Source organism: Pinus tabuliformis, chromosome 8 (genome assembly GCF_031772625.1).
Source record: "Pinus tabuliformis cultivar Carrire ecotype Pingquan chromosome 8, CPIR1, whole genome shotgun sequence".
In the NCBI taxonomy this organism is placed as follows: domain Eukaryota; kingdom Viridiplantae; phylum Streptophyta; class Pinopsida; order Pinales; family Pinaceae; genus Pinus; species Pinus tabuliformis.
In genome coordinates, this window is record NC_142294.1 from 115,039,377 (window position 1) to 115,058,841 (window position 19,465).

The 19,465-nt window shown below is 41.1% G+C and overlaps 1 protein-coding gene across 2 annotated transcripts in view; it reads right to left on the reverse strand.

The window, feature by feature from the left end:
* Positions 1-19,465, reverse strand: part of LOC149234392 (uncharacterized) — a 404,784-nt gene that overhangs the window by 47,176 nt on the left and 338,143 nt on the right. Inside the window, exon 10 of one of the 2 annotated variants that reach the window (XM_089371823.1) lies at positions 18,402-18,539. The exons of the other annotated variant lie outside the window; for it this stretch is intronic. Coding sequence (XP_089227949.1) covers positions 18,485-18,539 — 55 coding nt within the window. The 3' untranslated portion in view covers positions 18,402-18,484. Of the gene's footprint in view, positions 1-18,401; positions 18,540-19,465 lie in introns of those variants that run through there. 2 annotated transcript variants of the gene reach the window in all.

Genomic DNA, 19,465 nt, shown 5'->3' on the forward strand with positions numbered 1-19,465 from the left:
ACTACAAAATATGCAAAATGAAATTGACAAAATCACTACTGATAGAAATGAAGAAGTCTTTCGACTTAAGGACCATAGCAAAAAATTACTAACACAAATTAAGAAGCTTAAGAAGGACAAGAAGTCGTTAAAAGACAAGTTAGAACATTGTATTCAAGAGGAAGTATCAAAGTCACCAGTCGTAACAATTCTAGTTGAAGATAAAGAAACAAATACCAAACCAGTCAATACCACAACTCAAGAAGATAATAAATTGGTTGAAGGAAAAACACATGTTGCAATTCAGATGATGAGCATTTTCAAATGATGATTCTGTAACCAACTCAACAACAATAGTACCTGAAATAAATCAGGAAATTGCTACACACTTGATAAGGGCAAATCAAACCACAAGAACTCCCTATCGACACCCGAATCACAAGAGCAAGCAACTCAATCAGTGTACATATCTATATCACTCAGATCAAAAACAACAAACTTTTGTTCCAAAGACTACTAATGTTAGTGCAATTTAGTGTTGTGATAAAAGTTCACAAGAAGTATCCAGTAACTGCAAGATTTCATAGAAGATTGATTTAGGATGGTCAGATGCTTTCTCAGTTCGACAGTTTTATTTATCACTCCAAGGATCATATTAACTTGTATCAACGAAGATGACAGTTCTGAGACGAGAAGACATTCGAAACAGAAAAAGAGATCAAGCCTTTTCATCAGCAAGCTTTGAGGACAAAGCTTTTTGAGAAGGAAGGCAATGTTATGAATAAAATATACATATATATATATATATATATATATATATATATATAATATAAATATAAATAATGATGATAATTGTAATAATGATTAGTTTATTAGTAATTAGTACTGAAGAGGCATGTCTAAATGGGACATGACCTTCCATGAAGAGGTACCTGCCTAGGGTATATAAGCAGGACTCCCACTCTCATTTGTAACATATTATTATTCATACATTTTAATATATATATATATATATTCTTGTATCCTCCATGGAGATCTACATATTCCAAGTCTTTTGGAGTGTTTAGCCTGTTATAACGAACCGTGTTTGTTACATAGATCTCACTTTGTTTCGGCCTATCATCGTGGTCATCACCTACACCTAATCAAGACAATCCTACAAGTAGCCTCTGAAGCCATACTATTTCTCAACTTTCCAATCCAGCTGCAATATACTCAACCTCTGCAATACTAAGTGTGACAAATGATTGCTTCCTACTCATCCAAGAAATTATGATAGAGCCCAAACTGAAGCAATATTCTGATGACCTCTCTGAATTTGTGAATCCTTATAGTTGTACTTCACTGATTTGACTAATATCTCAAACCATAATTGACTATGCCATGACCAAATGTACCATGTTGGTACTCCAACACATGTTGAGCAACATGCCTTGGCTCAACCATAAATTGATTTGCTTCCTTTACTGGATCCATCACCATAGATGCTTTCTTGTCATCTTGACTGGTTGCTACGTCTTCACACTGAAACATATCTTGTTGTGGTAATTCTGGTTGCTCCCTTAGCCTGACAGACCATCATCTCGAACTTAGAGGTCAACTTCCTCTAAAGCTAAAATAAGGCTTTCTGATTGCTCCCTCTGTTACAGAAGCAATTATTTCTGCCACAACAGCCCCCTCTGACTCATGAATCCTTCTACTTTCATCAAAGACAAATCAAATATGATCAACCTTGATCCATCCATCCAAAAATATCAAGCCCAACATGTCTAGTTGCGATTGTACAAGGTCACCTTCAATCATGAGACTTCTTCTCATGTTTCTCGAAGTCCTGAGTTAGCTCTGTGTGCACTTCTTTTTCCTTAATTATTTCAAAAACATCTGTGCATCCACCTAGTGAAACTTTCAAATCAATGATTAGAAGTGTACGTGAAAACTGAAGCAAACGTCTTGTCATGATCTTCTCCCTCTTTATTTGAGAACCTTCTATTCTCAACTCTTGCTTTGTACTTGTCTATGTTGCACGTTATATCTTGTAGACCCATATGTAAGTCACCATTGACTTTTCTTCAGCACAATTAGGGTATACTTGATGATCTTCTTGCTCCTTTTGACCTCAGATCTTACTTAGTACAATATCTCTCAATACACATCATTGATTCTGTGAAAGACTTCTTGCCACGCGCTTTTTATCGTTCTTCCACTACTTCCTTTTGCTACCAAAGTCTCGACAACCTTTACTATGTACCTACAATCCTCACTAGGAGGTCATAGAAGAACAATTACAAACAACCAAAGGATACAAGGACAAGAGACTTACTAAAAGAAAAACAATAACAATAGCAATAATCAAAGAAGAGAGATATAAAATACATATCTTTTGAGGATTAGAGGCAAATGTCAACTCCCTCTTGATCTTAGCCTTCTTGCATCCAACTTGCAAATTTATCAACCTTGTCCTCATCAACAACATGATGTCATTTGGTCCTTGCCTGAGCTATGGTTTCTTCTTTTAGCGGAAATGTTGATCTAGGTCTAGTTCTAGGGTTTTGTTCATAAACCTCGAGGATTTCCTATCCAAGCCCTTTTTGCCTGCTAGGGTTTACAAACCCTAGATTTCCAATTATGCAACTTCATATCCAAATGACAAAACCCAAGAATCAATCTGCCCTTTATACTTGTGATGAAATCCATTATTGTCATCACTCAATCAAGGATGTTTTGTCCAATGATTATCCTTGGTCTCTTCGACTTCCTCAAAACATTGTAGCAACTATATTTTATCTTTAGAGTCTTGATCTTTATTTCAATGTGCAAAGGATGGACTTCATCATTTTGGGTTGACTCTTATATTTACAAAATAGATCCCAACTCCCAAATACCCATAGCAGTAGATGCAAGATTTTCCACAACAATATATATGGCATTAATACTTTCTTTTCAACAATTAGTTCGATCAAAAACTTCAATCATATGTCTTCAGTTATTTATATCCTTGGCCTGCTATATTAGAGACAGGGCAATACTTATCAAGAGAACCTTTGATCTCTATTTTTTAAGAGGAACTTGGTTTATTTTTCACTATAGGTGAACCTCCTTCATCAAAGTGTGCTTTCTACAAAGGTATGACAATGATCCTTTTCCTTTTTGCCTTGATGTGCAAGGAATAGATTCCAAGACTAAGTATCCATATAAAATACTTATAACATAGGTCATACCTTAGCGTCAGCATATGCAATGCATTTTTTAGAACTTTTACTTAATAGTGCAAGGTCCATGATACAAATTTAAGTGCTTGTAGCTTCAACATCCTGCTTCTAATACAATGCAACATCTTTTAAGAAAAACACACAAGTCGTTATATCATTCTTTAGCACCGGCCGTATATCAAGAATATTTTTATATGCTTGAAGCTCATAAGTGCATTGCAATGTGGGTGAAGGGACTCCTTCAATCATCATAACTGACCTTAAAGGTTTCTTCAAGGTTCCCTTATAGTCTCATGACTAATTCACAATGAATTTTCAATTACTAAGATTTAGCCTTACTAACAGTTCCAAAGAAAACTCTAGTGAAAGTCTTACTACAAACTTTCAACTAGACCTATACTTGGTCCTTTCATTCCAGCATCAAATCACAAACTTCTAGTTTTTCAGATCTCTTTACATGTCTGACTTCTTAGTTCTCGTACGTTGTCCTTGATCATTACTATAATCTGCTTATGGAATCAACATCTTTGAATAGTATGAATTGTATCTTGTATCAAACCTGGTAACTAGATCCATGAGTTACATAACACTTGCAATTTATACTAAAATATCAGTCCTCCTACTTCGACAATAGGTATTGTATCTTGTAGTCATATTAGATCTTCAAGGGGAATGGGATCTATGAAACACTTTCACACTTGTCATTAGGACACCAGTTGAATCCCTTCTTTAGTGCCTTCCATGACTCTAGGACTAAAAGTAAACAAAGATGACTTTGTTGGCTTGTTCTCATATAGAGATATTAAAAACTTCTTAAAAGTGACATCAGCTTCTCCCTTTAAGAAAAAAAGTTCCTCGACTTCAGTTCAGTCTAACAATCATTGTACCAACAATTTATTGTTCTTCAAGACCTTGGACAATTGAAGCGTAACCATTTTCGTACCTAAGGCTTCTTGGTGACTGAGGATGCTATACTGAGGCTTTTCGCCCTTCTTGTGGTCATCTTAAGGCCTTCTTAACCTTCCTAACATCATCTTGAGGCCTCCTCTATAATAATCCTGAGCTCATTTCGGAACTCTGTCACAAATTTTGAGGCTTATAGACTAAGGTCTATTTCAACCTAACATCACTAAGATTTTGATCTTCCTCCAAGTATGTTTTGGCCTTCTCATAGGCTTAATTATGGGTCACAATATTTGATCAGTCTTTTTGAGGCAAATCTGAGATTCACAGCCTTCTTGAATTCGCACTGCAATCTACATGCTTTGGCCCTTCTATTTAACCATCAGAGAATTTTGACTTCTCTTTAAATCGTCTATCATGAAGGAAAAATGGGTCTTCTAGGGCATAAATAAGTCTTGGTTTCGTCTAGGAATACTTGTGTCTTCCTTACAACCAGAGATGGACTAGGGCAAGAACAAACCCTTAAGATCAACTTGAAACAAGTTGGCTACACTTCTACCCAGCCTCTGATAACATGTTAATTTTTCATAGGATCTTCTTAACTGATAATTACTTATGATTTCTTACAATAATCTTTTCATACATTCAAATTCATCAAAAGCAATTACATAGAAGATCTCAACAAGAAGCATGAAGAACATGCTTTATATTTATCATTATAAATACTAATTATGAAGGCCTACCATAGCTACAAAATTCAACAACCACTTCAATTTCATCCATAAATTCTCTTTCCCTAGGTGTTTTCCCTAAGAGGGAAACCTTAGTTTTTCTTCCTTCAACTTAACGACTTCCTTGAAGGTTTCATGACCCTTGGCCTAGCTAACACACATTGTAAGAAACCTTTTTTTTGTTGAAATTTCTAAGTTTGACACGTTAGAAATCCCTACTACATTATCTGGTTTAATTTCTCCTACTTATTTATTCCATTAACAAGTTATTTATAAATACAAATACTGAAATAAACACAAATGCACCGTTAACTCATATACAAATCAGCAACTGAAATAACTGAGACAAACACACACGGGACACCGTTATTTCTCGACAATTGTCCCTGGAAAAACCCAATGCAGGAAAACCGGTGCAATAGATATGAGGGTTTTATTATTTATGCAGTTTTTGAATACAACTAGGGTGCCAAAAATGGCTCACCCAACAAAGAATGCCCTTGGTAGTAGTACCTCTCCTCAGAGACAGATATTTCGATTGATCAATCACCGGATGAACGATCCCGCAGCAACTACGATAGCTTCCATTGCACTGCGTCACTCTGCTAGGGACTGCATCACCCTCTCAGCTCACCATCATTCAGTCTGCCCCACGAAAATCTCCCGACGCTACCTCTTGGCTCTACGTCAACTTTGATAGCCTATGCGTCAACCCTCAGACCCTCTACGTCACCCACACTGGCCTCTTCAGCCTCTGCGTAGCTCCCAACTGCCTCTGCGTCAGCCTCTCCAGGCTCTATGTTGTCTCACTAGCACTATCTTTGTCTCTCTGCTGTGTATTCTCGGCCTCGTGCCAAACTACCCCTTGCTACAACAAATCACTAGCTCGATTCTCTCAGCAAAACTCCGCTCTAGAAAATCGAACTGATTGATCAATATGGTGTATCTCCAACTGACCCTCAACCCTCCTCTTATACTTTTCCTATTGAGTCTTCAACAACTGAGATTAAGTCCCTAATCAACAGCTAACATTAGATTTGGCTTGATCCATGTCATTTAGAACATTCTCACCTAGTTTTATATTAATACCCATTAATATTTTAATTTTCCTAAGTTTAGACTTAGGAACTCCATTAAAAATATTAATTATTTTAATCAATGTTCCACCAAGGTTCCGGGACGAGGGGGCGAGGGAGCTAGGGGGCACGGGAGCGGCCTATGCAAAAGCTCCCTACCATTTTTTAGGAAACGTGGGGGAGCGTCAGGGTCTTAAAAATTTATAAATATAAAATATAATTTATTAATTGAGTCCACTATGACAATTTGGTTTGAATTGAAAAGCTGCAAAGCATGATCATTGATATGAATATCATTTGACATTATCCAAATTTATAATATCATATAAAATAATAAATTTAAAATTCTAATTCAGCTTGGTCAAATTCTAATTTAGATTTTGGTCAGACAGAAGGAGAGCTTCAGCTTGATAAGGTAGCCACTGAATTCTGTGAAAAGCTAAATGAACAGATCAGGAACACTGCATTGGCAGTAGAAGGGGCAACTACAATGGGTTGTCCAGCTGTATTGGATCCAACAGCTAGAAAGTTTGTTATATTATATATAATAGAGACAGTACACCATATGCTGAAAGAAGAGTTTTAGTTCCAGGAGAGATGAGAAGATCACATGAAAGAGTTTCTAACAGTTTACTATCAAATGACATTGACTGCAGGATGACCATCTGCGAACCAACTTGGGTGACCAACGATGGCATGGATAGTTTGTCTACCTTATTAGAGCAATGCCATGCAGTTCAAACTTCAAACTAGCAGTGTATTTCAGGGGTGAAAATAATTTTCAGACCTGAGAATTCAAGCTGAGCCACTGTGCTCTGTGTAAATTTTGTAACTGTATAAATTCATATATAACGACAGTTCCTGAGATTTCTTGTTGCCCATAGTATTTTGTCATGCTTGCAGTAAACGCATGTTAGTCTATAGTCCACCCAATTATTTCCCACATGACATAGGTGCTGCTTCCATAGTTTGTATGTCAAATGTCATGCAAATTAAAAACACAAACTGAATGTCTCATATTCTTTGCCTGTCACTCCAGTTATCTCCCCACTGTAATCCAGCCATCACTTGAGAAAAAAAGGAGAAGTTTTAAAAGGGAAAATTCATGTACGTGCTATATGGTCCAGCAAATTTCCATGATACTGACCCTCTAAAATAACGCTTGTTGAAACCAAAAGACAGCACAAGACGTTATCCCCATACAGAACATGAGTAGCTTTCTACCACTTCAGGTCTATTAAATCATAAACTATAAGCAAGGCCATTTTTTTGGGAGCGTGGGGAAACATCCCCTCAGGGAAGGGAAACGTTTCCCTGGCACGTCCCCCTGAGTTTCCTCCATTTTGGGAGCGTGGGGAAACGTCCCCTACTCGTCCCCAAGTCCCCGCGGGGGAGCGAGGAAACTAGACCCCTAGGGGGGGGCGAGTCCGCGTGGAACACTGATTTTAATATCTCTCCAACCATGTGGAATTTCCCCAAAACATTTCTGGGCCTTGGAGATCTTATGTGCCTTAGCCTCTCCAACCAATTTTCCTAGCTAGAGCACATTTGATGCTACCAGAAATCAACACTCCCTCTTAGCGAGGAATGTGCTTTAGTAATGCTCCATCACTGAAACATCACACTGATTCTCCACATCAGTACATGTGTTGATGCTTGGCCTGCTGCCTCACATCATGTGCACTGCTGCTCCCTGTATTGTTTCCCATGACACTGCCATAGCTACATATGTACCGCAACTCCCTCTCAATACATTGCCCATGCTACCTCTAGCACTGCCATTGCTAACTGCTGCACTGCAACTCAGTTACCGAGAAGTAGGTAACTGACTTCTCCCAAATACTGACATCCCAGTCAATCTGGAAGCCTCGTGAAACTGAAGCTGCCACTGCGCTGTTGCATACACCTTTGTGCCTCTTGCACTGCTGCAACCTCCACTGCGCTACCTTAGATTTATGCACCCAAGCACTACCTTTCTGCTCCACTACACTTTGCTCCACCCGACCCCTTTCATCCTGCTAGTGTCGTTAAGGGATCCCGTAGTCGGATATGATCCAAGAGTTTGGGCACCTCAAGGATCCTGCCCCTCTGTAGCTCTTTCGAACTACAGCTCTAAATCACCCCACCTCCCTCCTAGAGATGTGGCTGCTATCTCTACTGAATGAATGTCGAACTGGTTCTCTTCTCCTTTTTTCATTGTTGCCCCAACAAAACTTGGATCTAGATTTTTTCAGCACTAGAAATCCCCAAGGACCAATCTCCTCTAGACTCCCTCTGAGTCCTGATTTCCTTCACAGTAATCCTTCGGCCAACTGTCGAACCGCTCTTCTCCAATCTTCCTTGCAACTGCAACTCGGATCTGGATTCCTTGGCTAGAAATCCATCGAGGTAGTGACTCCCCCTACCTTGGTTCTGTCTTCTTAGACATTGTTTTACTTCGACAGAAACAACGTCCCACCAGCTCCTTAAATCACAATCTTTCCACAACTCCCAAAGCCCCAGCAACTGAATAAACTCAACCTTTCAGGTTATGCGTAATCCCGACAAGGCTAAATCTGCACCTCCTGGCCATAGCATCGATCCTTTCTGGCTAAGAAAGATGATCGGCCATTGCATAGGTCTGATCTGCCCCTCTCTACCTCTGCGTTGACCCTCCTCCTGGCTCGAAATGATGACGCAGGCTTTGCGCCACTTCTTCTCTTGCTGCTTCTGCTCTGGAACAACGTTGTCTCTCGGGACAACTGTAACTGCTGCAAATTTCAAATTTTTGTTGGTGCCTTCAGTCCTCCTGTGATCTGTACTGCTCTAATACCATGTTGAAATTTCTAAGTCTGACACATTAGAAATCCCTACTGCATTATCTGGTTTAATTTCTCCTACTTGTTTATTCCATTAACAAGTTATTTATAAATATAAATATTGAAATAAACACAAATGTAGCCTTAACTCATATATAGATCAACAACTAAAATAACTGAGACAAACACACAAGGGACACCGTTATTTTTGAACAATCGTCCCTGAAAAAACCCAATGCTAGAAAACCGGTGCAGCAGATATGACGGTTTTATTATTATGCAGTTTATAAACACAACTAGGGTGCCAGAAATGGCCCACCCAATAGAGAATGCCCTCGACAGCAGTACCTCTCCTCGGAAATAGATATTCCGACTGATCAATCACCGGATGAATGATCCCACAGCAACTACGACAGCTTCCACTGCTCTGCGTCACTATCCTAGGGGCTACGTCACCCTCTCAGCTCACCATCACTCAGTCTGCCCCACGAAAATCTCCCGGCGCTACCTCTTGGCCCATGTGTCAGTGCTGCTAGCATTTGCACAGCTACTGAAGCCTTTGCATCAGCCTCTCCAGGCTCTACGCTGTCTCACTAACACTATCTCTGCCTCTCTGCTATGTATTCCTGGCCTCGTGTCGAACTGCCCCTCACAGCAACAAATCACTAGCTTGATTCTCTCAACAAAACCCCACTCCAAAAAATCGAACTGACTGATCAATATGGTGTATCTCCAACTGACCTTCAAGCCTCCTCTTATACTTTTCCTGTTGAGTCTTCAATGACCGAGATTAAGTCCCTAATCATGGCTAAGATTAGATTTGGCTTGATTCATGTCATTTAGAACATTCTCACCCAGTTTTATATTAATACCCATTAATATTTTAATTTTCCTATGTTTAGACTTAGGAACTCCATTAAAAATATTAATTATTGTAATCTCTCTCCAACCAGGTGGAATTTCCCCAAACCATTTATGGGTCTTGGAGATCTTATGTGCCTTAGCCTCTCCACCAATTTTCCTAACTAGAGCACATCCAATGCTACCACAAATCAACATTCTCCTTCTTGAACTTGAGTTGCTCCAACACTCGTCAAATCTATCGAACCCTAGGTCTCATACCCTTATTCCTAGGTCTCTCCATAAAAAGCGATTTTCTTCCTTGTGAAGCCTTGGACCTAAATTTTGTCTTTCTTAAAGACTTCCTAGTGAGATCATTTCATATATTAACCCTTGAATACCTATTATAAGTGATATCTTTCCCTACCGAGACTCCTCCCATTGATGAAAGTACATAAAGAGGAGGGGGTTTTGGTCGTGGTGGTAGTGGGCCACTACCCCATTGTTGCTTATAAGTCTAGTTTATACCTTGTAGGGTTTCCCTCTCCAAGGCCTGCTAGATTCTGTGGCAGAAGGAAGCTTAATGCTTTGCTTGAGGAAGGTAGTCATCATGGTGATGATGCCACCAAAATCTTGTTTAATCTCCTTTGACTTAGAGAATTACCTCTAAACTACCCTCAATATTCCCAATTGTAAGTTGGAAATTACATTTTTTGTTTGCATGTGTATTAGAACTCCAATGTTTTACTACTTTTGGGTTCTACGATTTTCATGTGCTTTAGGAAGCTACAAGAAACACACACAACATAAAATATAACACGTGTAATGTAAAGTAAGCTTTGCCTCCTTTTCATAGGTTACTATGCCCATGTTTCCTTTCAACGACTAAATTTTGCATAAAATGTCTAATTTTTTGCCAAATTTGCAATGTGGCATGTCAAGAACGCCTCATGCTAAACAAAATGAGCCCTTGTTGAAATTTTGACCCAAGAGACATGTGCATTAGGATCTGAGAAGTGCCTAGGCAAACATGTGGCCCAAACTAGTCTTGCCTCCAATCTACCCTACAAAATAAAAGTGAAGAATTGCCTATAAGCACCCCTTTTGAAAAGAGGGGTAACATGAGGGTAACTGCAATAGCTAAAGAAATCCCTCTACAAAGGAATTGATAGACAATGGTTTGCATAACCTAGTATAGGACAATGGCAACTTTCATGAAGTTGTAATATTCTAACTAGAGTAATACAGTGAATACCAAGAGCATGAACTAAGATACAGCAACAAATAAGCATACAAATATGAAACTCCACACATGCAAATACAATTAGAACACGGTTGAGCAAAAATAACAATTCTGACACATTTTATTATGTTTAATGCCAAATCTGCATACAATATGTAGTGGAATGAGTGCACCTTGGCTTGCAACAACAAGCATGCAATACCACGGTGGAAATGAGTGAATCTCCTCGCTGCAAATCGCTAGACTAGTTGCACGCTCTGCCCAGGATATTTCAGCAACTCCTACTAGAGGCAAACAGTAGTTTGGGGCCTCAACTCTGCTCCAAAAATTCTGCAAAATTAGGACTGAGCTCCTCAACCCCCAACCAACAAAACCCAGAAAGCTCTTGGGCTTATTCTGGCTGCTCGGAATTACCCAAATTTAGTGTGTTCTCCTCCAACTGTTGGCCCAACGTCCAGCCCATAAATGATGTTGAAGTTTTGCAACAAAACTCCCTCAATTGGTTGGACATTCCCTACAAGATTTTCTCCAGAAATGTGGGTGAAATCCCTACCCCCAATTCAACTCAAACTCCACTCAATTTATGTGTTGCAACTTTGCCAGGAATTGCCCCTGTGCAGGCCCTAAAACAGCCAATCTAAGCTCTCTCTAGAACAACAAACTCCAGTTTTGAAAATCTCCTAGGTACTGCGTCCCCCTCCAAGGAATTTCTTTGCAAATTCTTCAAGTGTAGCTCCCCTAAAATTTCCTCCTCCAAGTACCATGAGTTTCTGCTATTGTGTCCTCCAAGGAACACACACTACCTAAGCAACTGATGAAATGGGCACACAATAAATTGGAAATCGATCAACAAGAGCTCCAGAAATCTCTCCTAGACTGACACACTTAGTTCAGCGAAAGAGAGTTGGGATTTTCTTCTTGGAAATCCATGTGCTAAGTAGCACCAATTGACTTGGCTAAATTGCACAATCAAGGAAACCCAAAATGAGTTTGCTTCTCATATTTATAATTGTTGCCCCTTCCTTATATTCCTTATGGACCCACTAGTTGGAATCCCTTCTTCCTTTCCTCCTCTTGTGGTTCGAATTTCACTAAGGGATCCGATTTCCCTCTTTGGGCGGCCCCCACAACCAACCAACCTTTTAATTTTCACTTTTTCCCTAAGTTGTACATCTTTGCCTCTTCAAAATTAACTTATGCCTCCAACCCTTTTCTCCTAAGTCAAAACATTAGCTAATTACCAAAATTGCCAAATTGTGAATTCTCCTTAACAAAGTTATTCATTGGGGACATGACAGCCTTCCCCTCCCAAATGTTGCTTGTCGTCAAGCAACTGTAATGCTAGGTGCTGTAAAATCTTCTCTCCCTCCCAGGTAGCATCCTCCTCAAGTAAGTCCTTCCATCTCATAAGAAACTCCTTGATTGTGCTGCTCTTGAGCTTCCTTTCTCTCTCCTATAAGATAGCTTTCAGCACCAAAACTAAGTGCCCCTCATCATCCATGGGTGGTAACTCAGTAGTAGCTATCACTTGTTGTCCCAAGGCCTTTTTGAAGCAGGACACATGAAATACTTTGTGCACCTTACTCTCTTGTAGGAGCTCCAACTCATATGCTACTATTCCTACTTGCCGAATCACCTTGTATGGTCCATAAAAGCGTGGCTTGAACTTTTCAACTCCCTTCTGCTTCAGTGTGGACTACTTGTATGGCTAAAGTCTCAGAAAAACCAAGTCCCCCACCTCAAAATGTCACTCGACTCTACCCCTATCTACAGACAACTTCTACTGGTTTTGAGCAGTCTACAAATTATCCTTAAGAGCTCTAAGGATATCTTGACTCTCCTATATCTAATCCTTGGCCCCTAGGTGTCGATTTGGGGTAGCATCGGATTTGCTCTAGCCACGAAATTTGGTGGAGAGGTTGGGACACATGAGATCTCCAATACCCAGAAAGGGTTTGGGCAGATTCTAAACAAATCAAGAGATATTAAAATGATTAATATTTTTAATGGAGTCCCTAAGCCTAAACTTAGGGAAAATAAAATATTAATGTGTATTAATACGAATCTGTGTTAGAATGGTCAAAAAGACATGGATCAAGCCAGATCTAATCTTAGCCGTTGATTAGGGACTTAATCTCAGCTGTTGAAATGTCAACGGAAAAAGTATAAGAGAAGGCTTGAGGGGCACTTGGAGAACACACTGAGGAAGACCAGTCAGTTCAATTTCTGGAGCGGGGTTTGCTAAGAAATTGAACCAGTGGTCTAGAGAGCAGTCAGTAGGTAGCAAGTACGGAATAGAGAAACAGGAGATCAGCGTCGAAGAGGCAGACACAGAGCCAGAGGAAGCCACGCATAGGCAGCAGAGACTACGCAGAGCCAGAAGGGCCTGCGTCATCCACGCAGAGGCTGCAAGAGTGACGCAGAAGCCCAGAGAGGCTACACAGAGCCTCAGTAGGCTTACGCAGAGGGTAGTAGGCTGATGCAAAGGGTTTCAAGTTGACGCAAAGGTCAGTAGGGCCTACGCTGGGTTTAGGAAAGTGCTGGAAGTTTGTCTATCTGTGGGTAAGCTAGTTTGGCACACTGTTGTACAAGAAAATTGCTGAATAATAAATCCTCCCTTACTGCAACGGCTTTCCCACATTGGATTTTTCCGAGGACATTGGTCCAAAATAATTGTTCCAATGTGTGCATATTTTTGCTTCTGTATTACGATGTGATATCTGTAGCAATATTTATTTTAATGTTTGTTGAAGTAATTTCATGAATAACTTATGATGAAATAAGTAGGAAAAGTAAATCAATTGTTGCAGTGATAGAATTTTCACATGGTATCAGAGCAAGTAACCAGAGACAGAAAGGGAAAATCAGTTATGGGTCGAGACCACGATGCAGAGGCATCCACCTTAGGGGACTCACACAAATTTTAGAAGATTGCACAAGAGAGAGAGAGATTCTAATTTCTCTATGTTGGCTTCCAGGTTGGAAGAAGAAGTGGCGTGCATGACTAGTGTTGCATCATCAGAAGTATGGTATATAGACAATGGAGCCTCATGGCATATGAAGGGAATCAGGGAGTGTTTCTCAGAATATCGAGAAGAGAAGATGAACTTTCATATCACCATGGGGAATAAGGTAAAGTGTACTCCAATAGGAAAGGGTACCATAGTTTTTTAAGACAGAATCGGGAGAGCGGTTCCGTGCCACAAATGTGCTACATGTGCAAGGATTGGGGATGAACTTACTTTCCGTGTCACAACTACAAGGCAAGGGCTATGACGTCTACTTCATCAAGAAAAAGGTATACGTCAAACACCCAAGCTGGAAAAAGAAAGTGCAGATCGGGATCAAAAGTAATCGGTTGTACAGATTACAACTAGAATCTCCAATGGCACTAATAGGCAGTCATGGGGACAAAGACTTGAACAAACTATGGCACAGAAGGATGGGTCACTTGCACCATGGAGCTCCGAGAATTCTCAGGAACATTGTAACAGGGGTTCCGGATCTGAATACGGAACGAGATGATGTATGCAGGGGATGCGCTCTAGGAAAGTATGCCAAGGCGGCATTTCCTAGGAGCAACCACAGGGCCAAGAGTGTACTAGGATTGATACACTCAGATATCTAGGGACCTATGTCCGTCAAAGCTCTCAGCGGCGCTGAGTATTTCCTTACTTTCATTGATGACCACACAGCTCTCAGCGGTGCTGAGTATTTCCTTACTTTCATTGATGACCACACAAGAAAAACTTGGATCTACTTTTTGAAAACCAAGGATGAGGTTTTCTGTCAATTCAAGGAGTTCAAGGCTCTAGTGGAGAATCTGACAAATAAGAAAATAAAAGTCTTGCACTTAGATAATGGTGGAGAATATGTCGGTAAGGAATTCACTGAGTTTTGTGCTACGGAGGGCATCAAAAGAGAGTGGACAACTCCCTACAATCCGGAGCAAAATGGGGTGGCAGAAAGGAAAAACAGGACTATTGTAGAAGCAACTAAGGCCATGTTGTATGATCAGGATATGCCAAAATTCCTGTGGGCAGAAGCATGCAACACAATTGTCTACGTTCAGAAATGGACTCCTCATCGGGCATTGGGCAAGATTACTCCAGAGAAAGTCTTCAGTGGGAAGACACCTGAAGTCAATCATTTCAGGATATTTGGGAGTTTGGCATATTATCGCATACCCGAAAAAAAGAGGAAGAAGCTGGATCAAACTGCAAAAAAGGGGTATTTGGCTGGATATAGCGAGAACGCTAAGGCATACAAGATCTATCTTCCAGGGAGCAGGAAGGTAGTAGTACGACGAGATGTAAAGTTCATGGAGGACATAGCTTTTAGAAGATCTCGCGAAATGCCTTCCAAGGAGCAATCGAAAGAGGATCCGTTGGTCATGCCTCTTCCACCAACGGAAGTGAAGAATCCTTCCTCAGACCAGAAAAATTCTTAGGATGAGGAAGAGGAGCAAATAGAAGCACCTGTTGGTAGAGGAAGAACCAGCAAGGAACTTCGTTAGATTCTGTGTTATGCAAAGAACTTCATCGGAGAGCCCAAGAACAATAAAAGGGAGCGAAAATAGCTAGACAGATATCAGGTGTTAGTAGCTCAGGATGGAGAGCCTACCAGCTTCAAGGAGGCAGCTCAGCATTAGGTCTGGCTAGATGCGATGGTGGAGGAGTATAACTCCATAATGGTAAATGATGTCTAGGAGGTTGTGTCAAGGCCTCAAGACAAATCTGTGGTAGGTTCAAGATGGATTTACAAGATCAAATATGCTGCGGACGGCAGTATTGAAAAATACAAGGCCAGGTCTGTGGCTAAGGGGTATGCTCAAAAGGAAGGGATTGACTATGAGGAAACCTTCGCCCTGATAGCCAAGTATACATCTATTAGGACCGTGATATCTCTTGCAGCCCAGATGGGATGGGAGATCCATCAGATGGATGTCAAGACAACATTTCTGAACAGGGTAATAGAAGAAGAAGTATACATTGAAAAACCAGAGGGCTTTGAAACTCATGAGAAGAGGCCTCATGTATGCAGATTGAAGAAAGCCTTGTATGGGTTGAAGCAGGCACCAAGAGTGTGGTATGGTCGAATAGATGGCTACTTGCAGAAGATGGGGTTTGTCAAGAGTGACGTGGATCTGAATCTCTACTATCTGGTCGTAGAGAGCGAGCCACTTATCATAGTATTATATGTGGATGATCTCTTCCTCATAGGATCATCCAGACTCATTGAAGACGGCAAGAAGAATCTAGCCACAGAGTTCGATATGAAGGATCTGGGACGAATGCACTATTTTCTAGGGTTGGCAGTAGAAAGGAGAAATCTTCCTTGGGCAAGGAACGTATGCTAAAGAAGTTCTGAAAAGGTTCGAGATGGGAGACTGTAGACCTATGGCTACGCCAATGATCACCAACTGGAAGAAGATTGATGCATTAGAAGACAAGGATGTCGATCCCACCCTATACCGACATCTCATAGGGTCCTTGATGTATCTAGTCAATATCAGGCCAGATATTTGTTATGCTATCAACACCCTCAGTCAGTTCATGGTGGAAACAAAGAGGGCTCACTGGGCAGCAGCCAAGCACGTTCTCAGGTATTTATAGGGAATAGTTGATTATGGGCTCTTGTACAACAAGGGAAAGGATATCATCTTGAGTGGATTTACTGATGCAGATTGTTCAGGAAGTTCAATGGATCGGAAAAGTACCTCTGGTTATTGTTTCAACATTAGATCAAGGATAACATCCTGGTGCAGTAGGAAACAGAAGTCTGTGGCTCTAAGCTCATCTGAGGCAGAATATATGGCAGCAAGCACAGCTTCATGTGAGGCCATATGGCGTAGAAAACTGTTGGTAAACCTATTTAGAAGAAATATGGAGGTGACCAGGATCATGTGTGATAATCAGAGTTGCATCAAACTCTCTGAGAATCCAGTATTTCATGATAGGTCAAAGCATATTGATATATGGTGTCACTTTATCAAAGAGTGTTTCCAACGTGGAGTTGTACAATTAAGCTACACCCCTACAAGGGAACAAGTGGCAGATATCCTCACCAAGGCCCTTGGAAAGTCAAAATTTGACTACTTCAGAAAAAAGATGGGGATGGTAAAGAACCCCTTTCAGAAGTAGTGTGTTAGCAGCTCGAATGAAGGGAGAGTTGCAGTGCAGATGCAGTGTTGGAGAAAGGACCAACAGCAGCATAGATGTGGAGGGAGTTGTAGTGCATATGCAGTGTTGGGAGAAATGACCAACAGCAGCACAAATGCAGAAGAAGGTGCAGTACGGATGCAGTGCTAGGAGAAAAGACCAGCAGCAGCACGGATACAGAGGGCGTTGTCGTACAGATGCAGCAGTGGTAGTGGCAGAACCATGGGCAGCAGTGCCAGATGCAGTAGCGCAGAGGATGTTGGGTAGGGAGGCCTAGCATCAGCACAGGTACTGATGCCGGATGATCAGAGTAATACTCAGTGAGGAGTATTACTAGAGCACAGTCCTTGCTAAGAGGGAGTGTTGATTTGGGGTAGCATCGGATTTGCTCTAGCCACGAAATTTGGTGGAGAGGTTGGGGCACATGAGATCTCCAATACCTAGAAAGGGTTTGGGCAGATTCTAAACAAATCAGGAGATATTAAAATAATTAATATTTTTAATGGAGCCCTAAGTCTAAATTTAGGAAAAATAAAATATTAATGTGTATTTATATGAATCTGTGTTAGAATGGTCCAAAAGACATGGATCAAGCCAGATCTAATCTTAGTCGTTGATTAGGGACTTAATCTCGACCGTTGAAATGTCAACAGAAAAAGTATAAGAGGAGGCTTGAGGGGCACTTGGAGAACACACTGAGGGAGACCAATCAGTTCAATTTTTAGAGTGGGGTTTGCTGAGAAATTGAACCAGTGGTCTGGAGAGCAGTCAGAAGGCAGCAAGTATGGAAAAGAGAGACGAGAGATAAGTGGAGAAGAGGCAGACACAGAGCTAGAGGAAGCCACACAAAGGCAGCAGAGACCGCGCAGAGCCAGAAGGGCCTGCATCATCCACGCAGAGGCTGCAAGAGTGACGTAGAAGCCCAGAGAGGTTGCGCAGAGCCTCAGTAGGCTGACGCAGAGGGTTTCAGGTTGTAGCAGAGGTCAGTAGGGCCTACGCTGGGTTTAGGAAAGTGCTGGAAGTTTGTCTATCTATGGGTAAGCTAGTTTGGCACCTTGTTGTACAAGAAAATTGCTGAATAATAAAATCCTCCCTTGTTGCACTGGTTTTCCCACATTGGGATTTTCCGGGGACATTAGTCCAAAATAACTGTGTCAATGTGTGCATATTTTTGTTTCTGTATTACGATGTGATATCTGCAGCAGTATTTATTTTAATGTTTGTTGAAGTAATTTCATGAATAACTTATGATGAAATAAGTAGGAAAAGTAAATCAGTTGCTGCAGTGATAGAATTTTCAAACTAGGGCCCTGCTATCTCGAAAGATCATATCAACAAAAGTTAGTGCATCATAACCATATAAAGAACGGAAGCATGACATACCTATGGACATATGATAAGTGTTGTTGTAGCAATACTCCATGACGTGCGGTCACTTCACCCACGCTCTCTACTGCCTAGTCACATAGTTGCGCAGGTAGCCCTCCAACCACTTATTTACTATCTCTGTTTGCTGGGGATGGTAGCTTGTACTGGGGTAAGCTTTATGCCCACAAGGCAAAATAGCTCCTGCCAAAATCCTCCCATGAACCTGTTGTCCTGGTCAATAACAATCGTCTTAGGCAACCTGTTGAAGTTTCTGAGTCTAACAGTTAGAAACCCTCCATGTACTTTCTCATTTATTCCTTTCTACTTGTTCTGATAATTAACAAGTTATTTACCATGTAAATACTGAAAATAAATACAAGTACATGCTCAACACATTACAGATCATCAATTGAAGGAAATAGAAACAAGCACACAAGTGACAATGTTGTTTTTGGACTAATATCCCCGGAAAAACCCAATGCGGGAAAACCGGTGCAACTATCTAAGGGTTTGATTTATTAAGTAATTTCAGAATACAATTTGGGTGCCAAATCCCGCTCACCCAACAGAGAAAAATATCGGCAGTAGTACCTCTCCTTCGGAAGCAGATGCTCTGACTGAAACCCCGATAAACACTCTCGCAACTCCTCAGCTCCAATCTACCCCACGAAAAACCCCAACGTCAGCCTCTAGGGACTATGTCAGCCTCTTCTACCCTTTGCGTCAACTTTCTCGGCAGTTTCAGCAATTCCCAGTAGTTCCCAGCAGTTCCTAACAATTCCCAACAATTCCAGCTTTTGCCCTCTGGGTCAGCTTTCTCGGCAATTCTGACAATTCCCGGCAGTTTTGGTTGTTCCCGGCAGTTCCGGTTGTTCCCAGCAATTCTGGATTCTGCCCTCTACGTCAGCTTTCCCAGCAGTTCTGGATTCTGCCCTCTGCGTCAGCTTTCCCGGCAGTTCCGGCTTCTGCCCTTTACGTCAACTTTCCGCGCAGTTCCCAGAAGTTCCGGCTTCTGCCCTCTGTGTCAACTTTCCTGGCAGTTCCCATTGTTCCCAGCAGTTTCGGCATCTGCCCTCTGCGTTAGCTTTCCCGGCTATTGCGCTGATCCTCCTGGAACTATCTTTGCCTCTCTCCTTCTGTATTCACTGCCCCTCAGC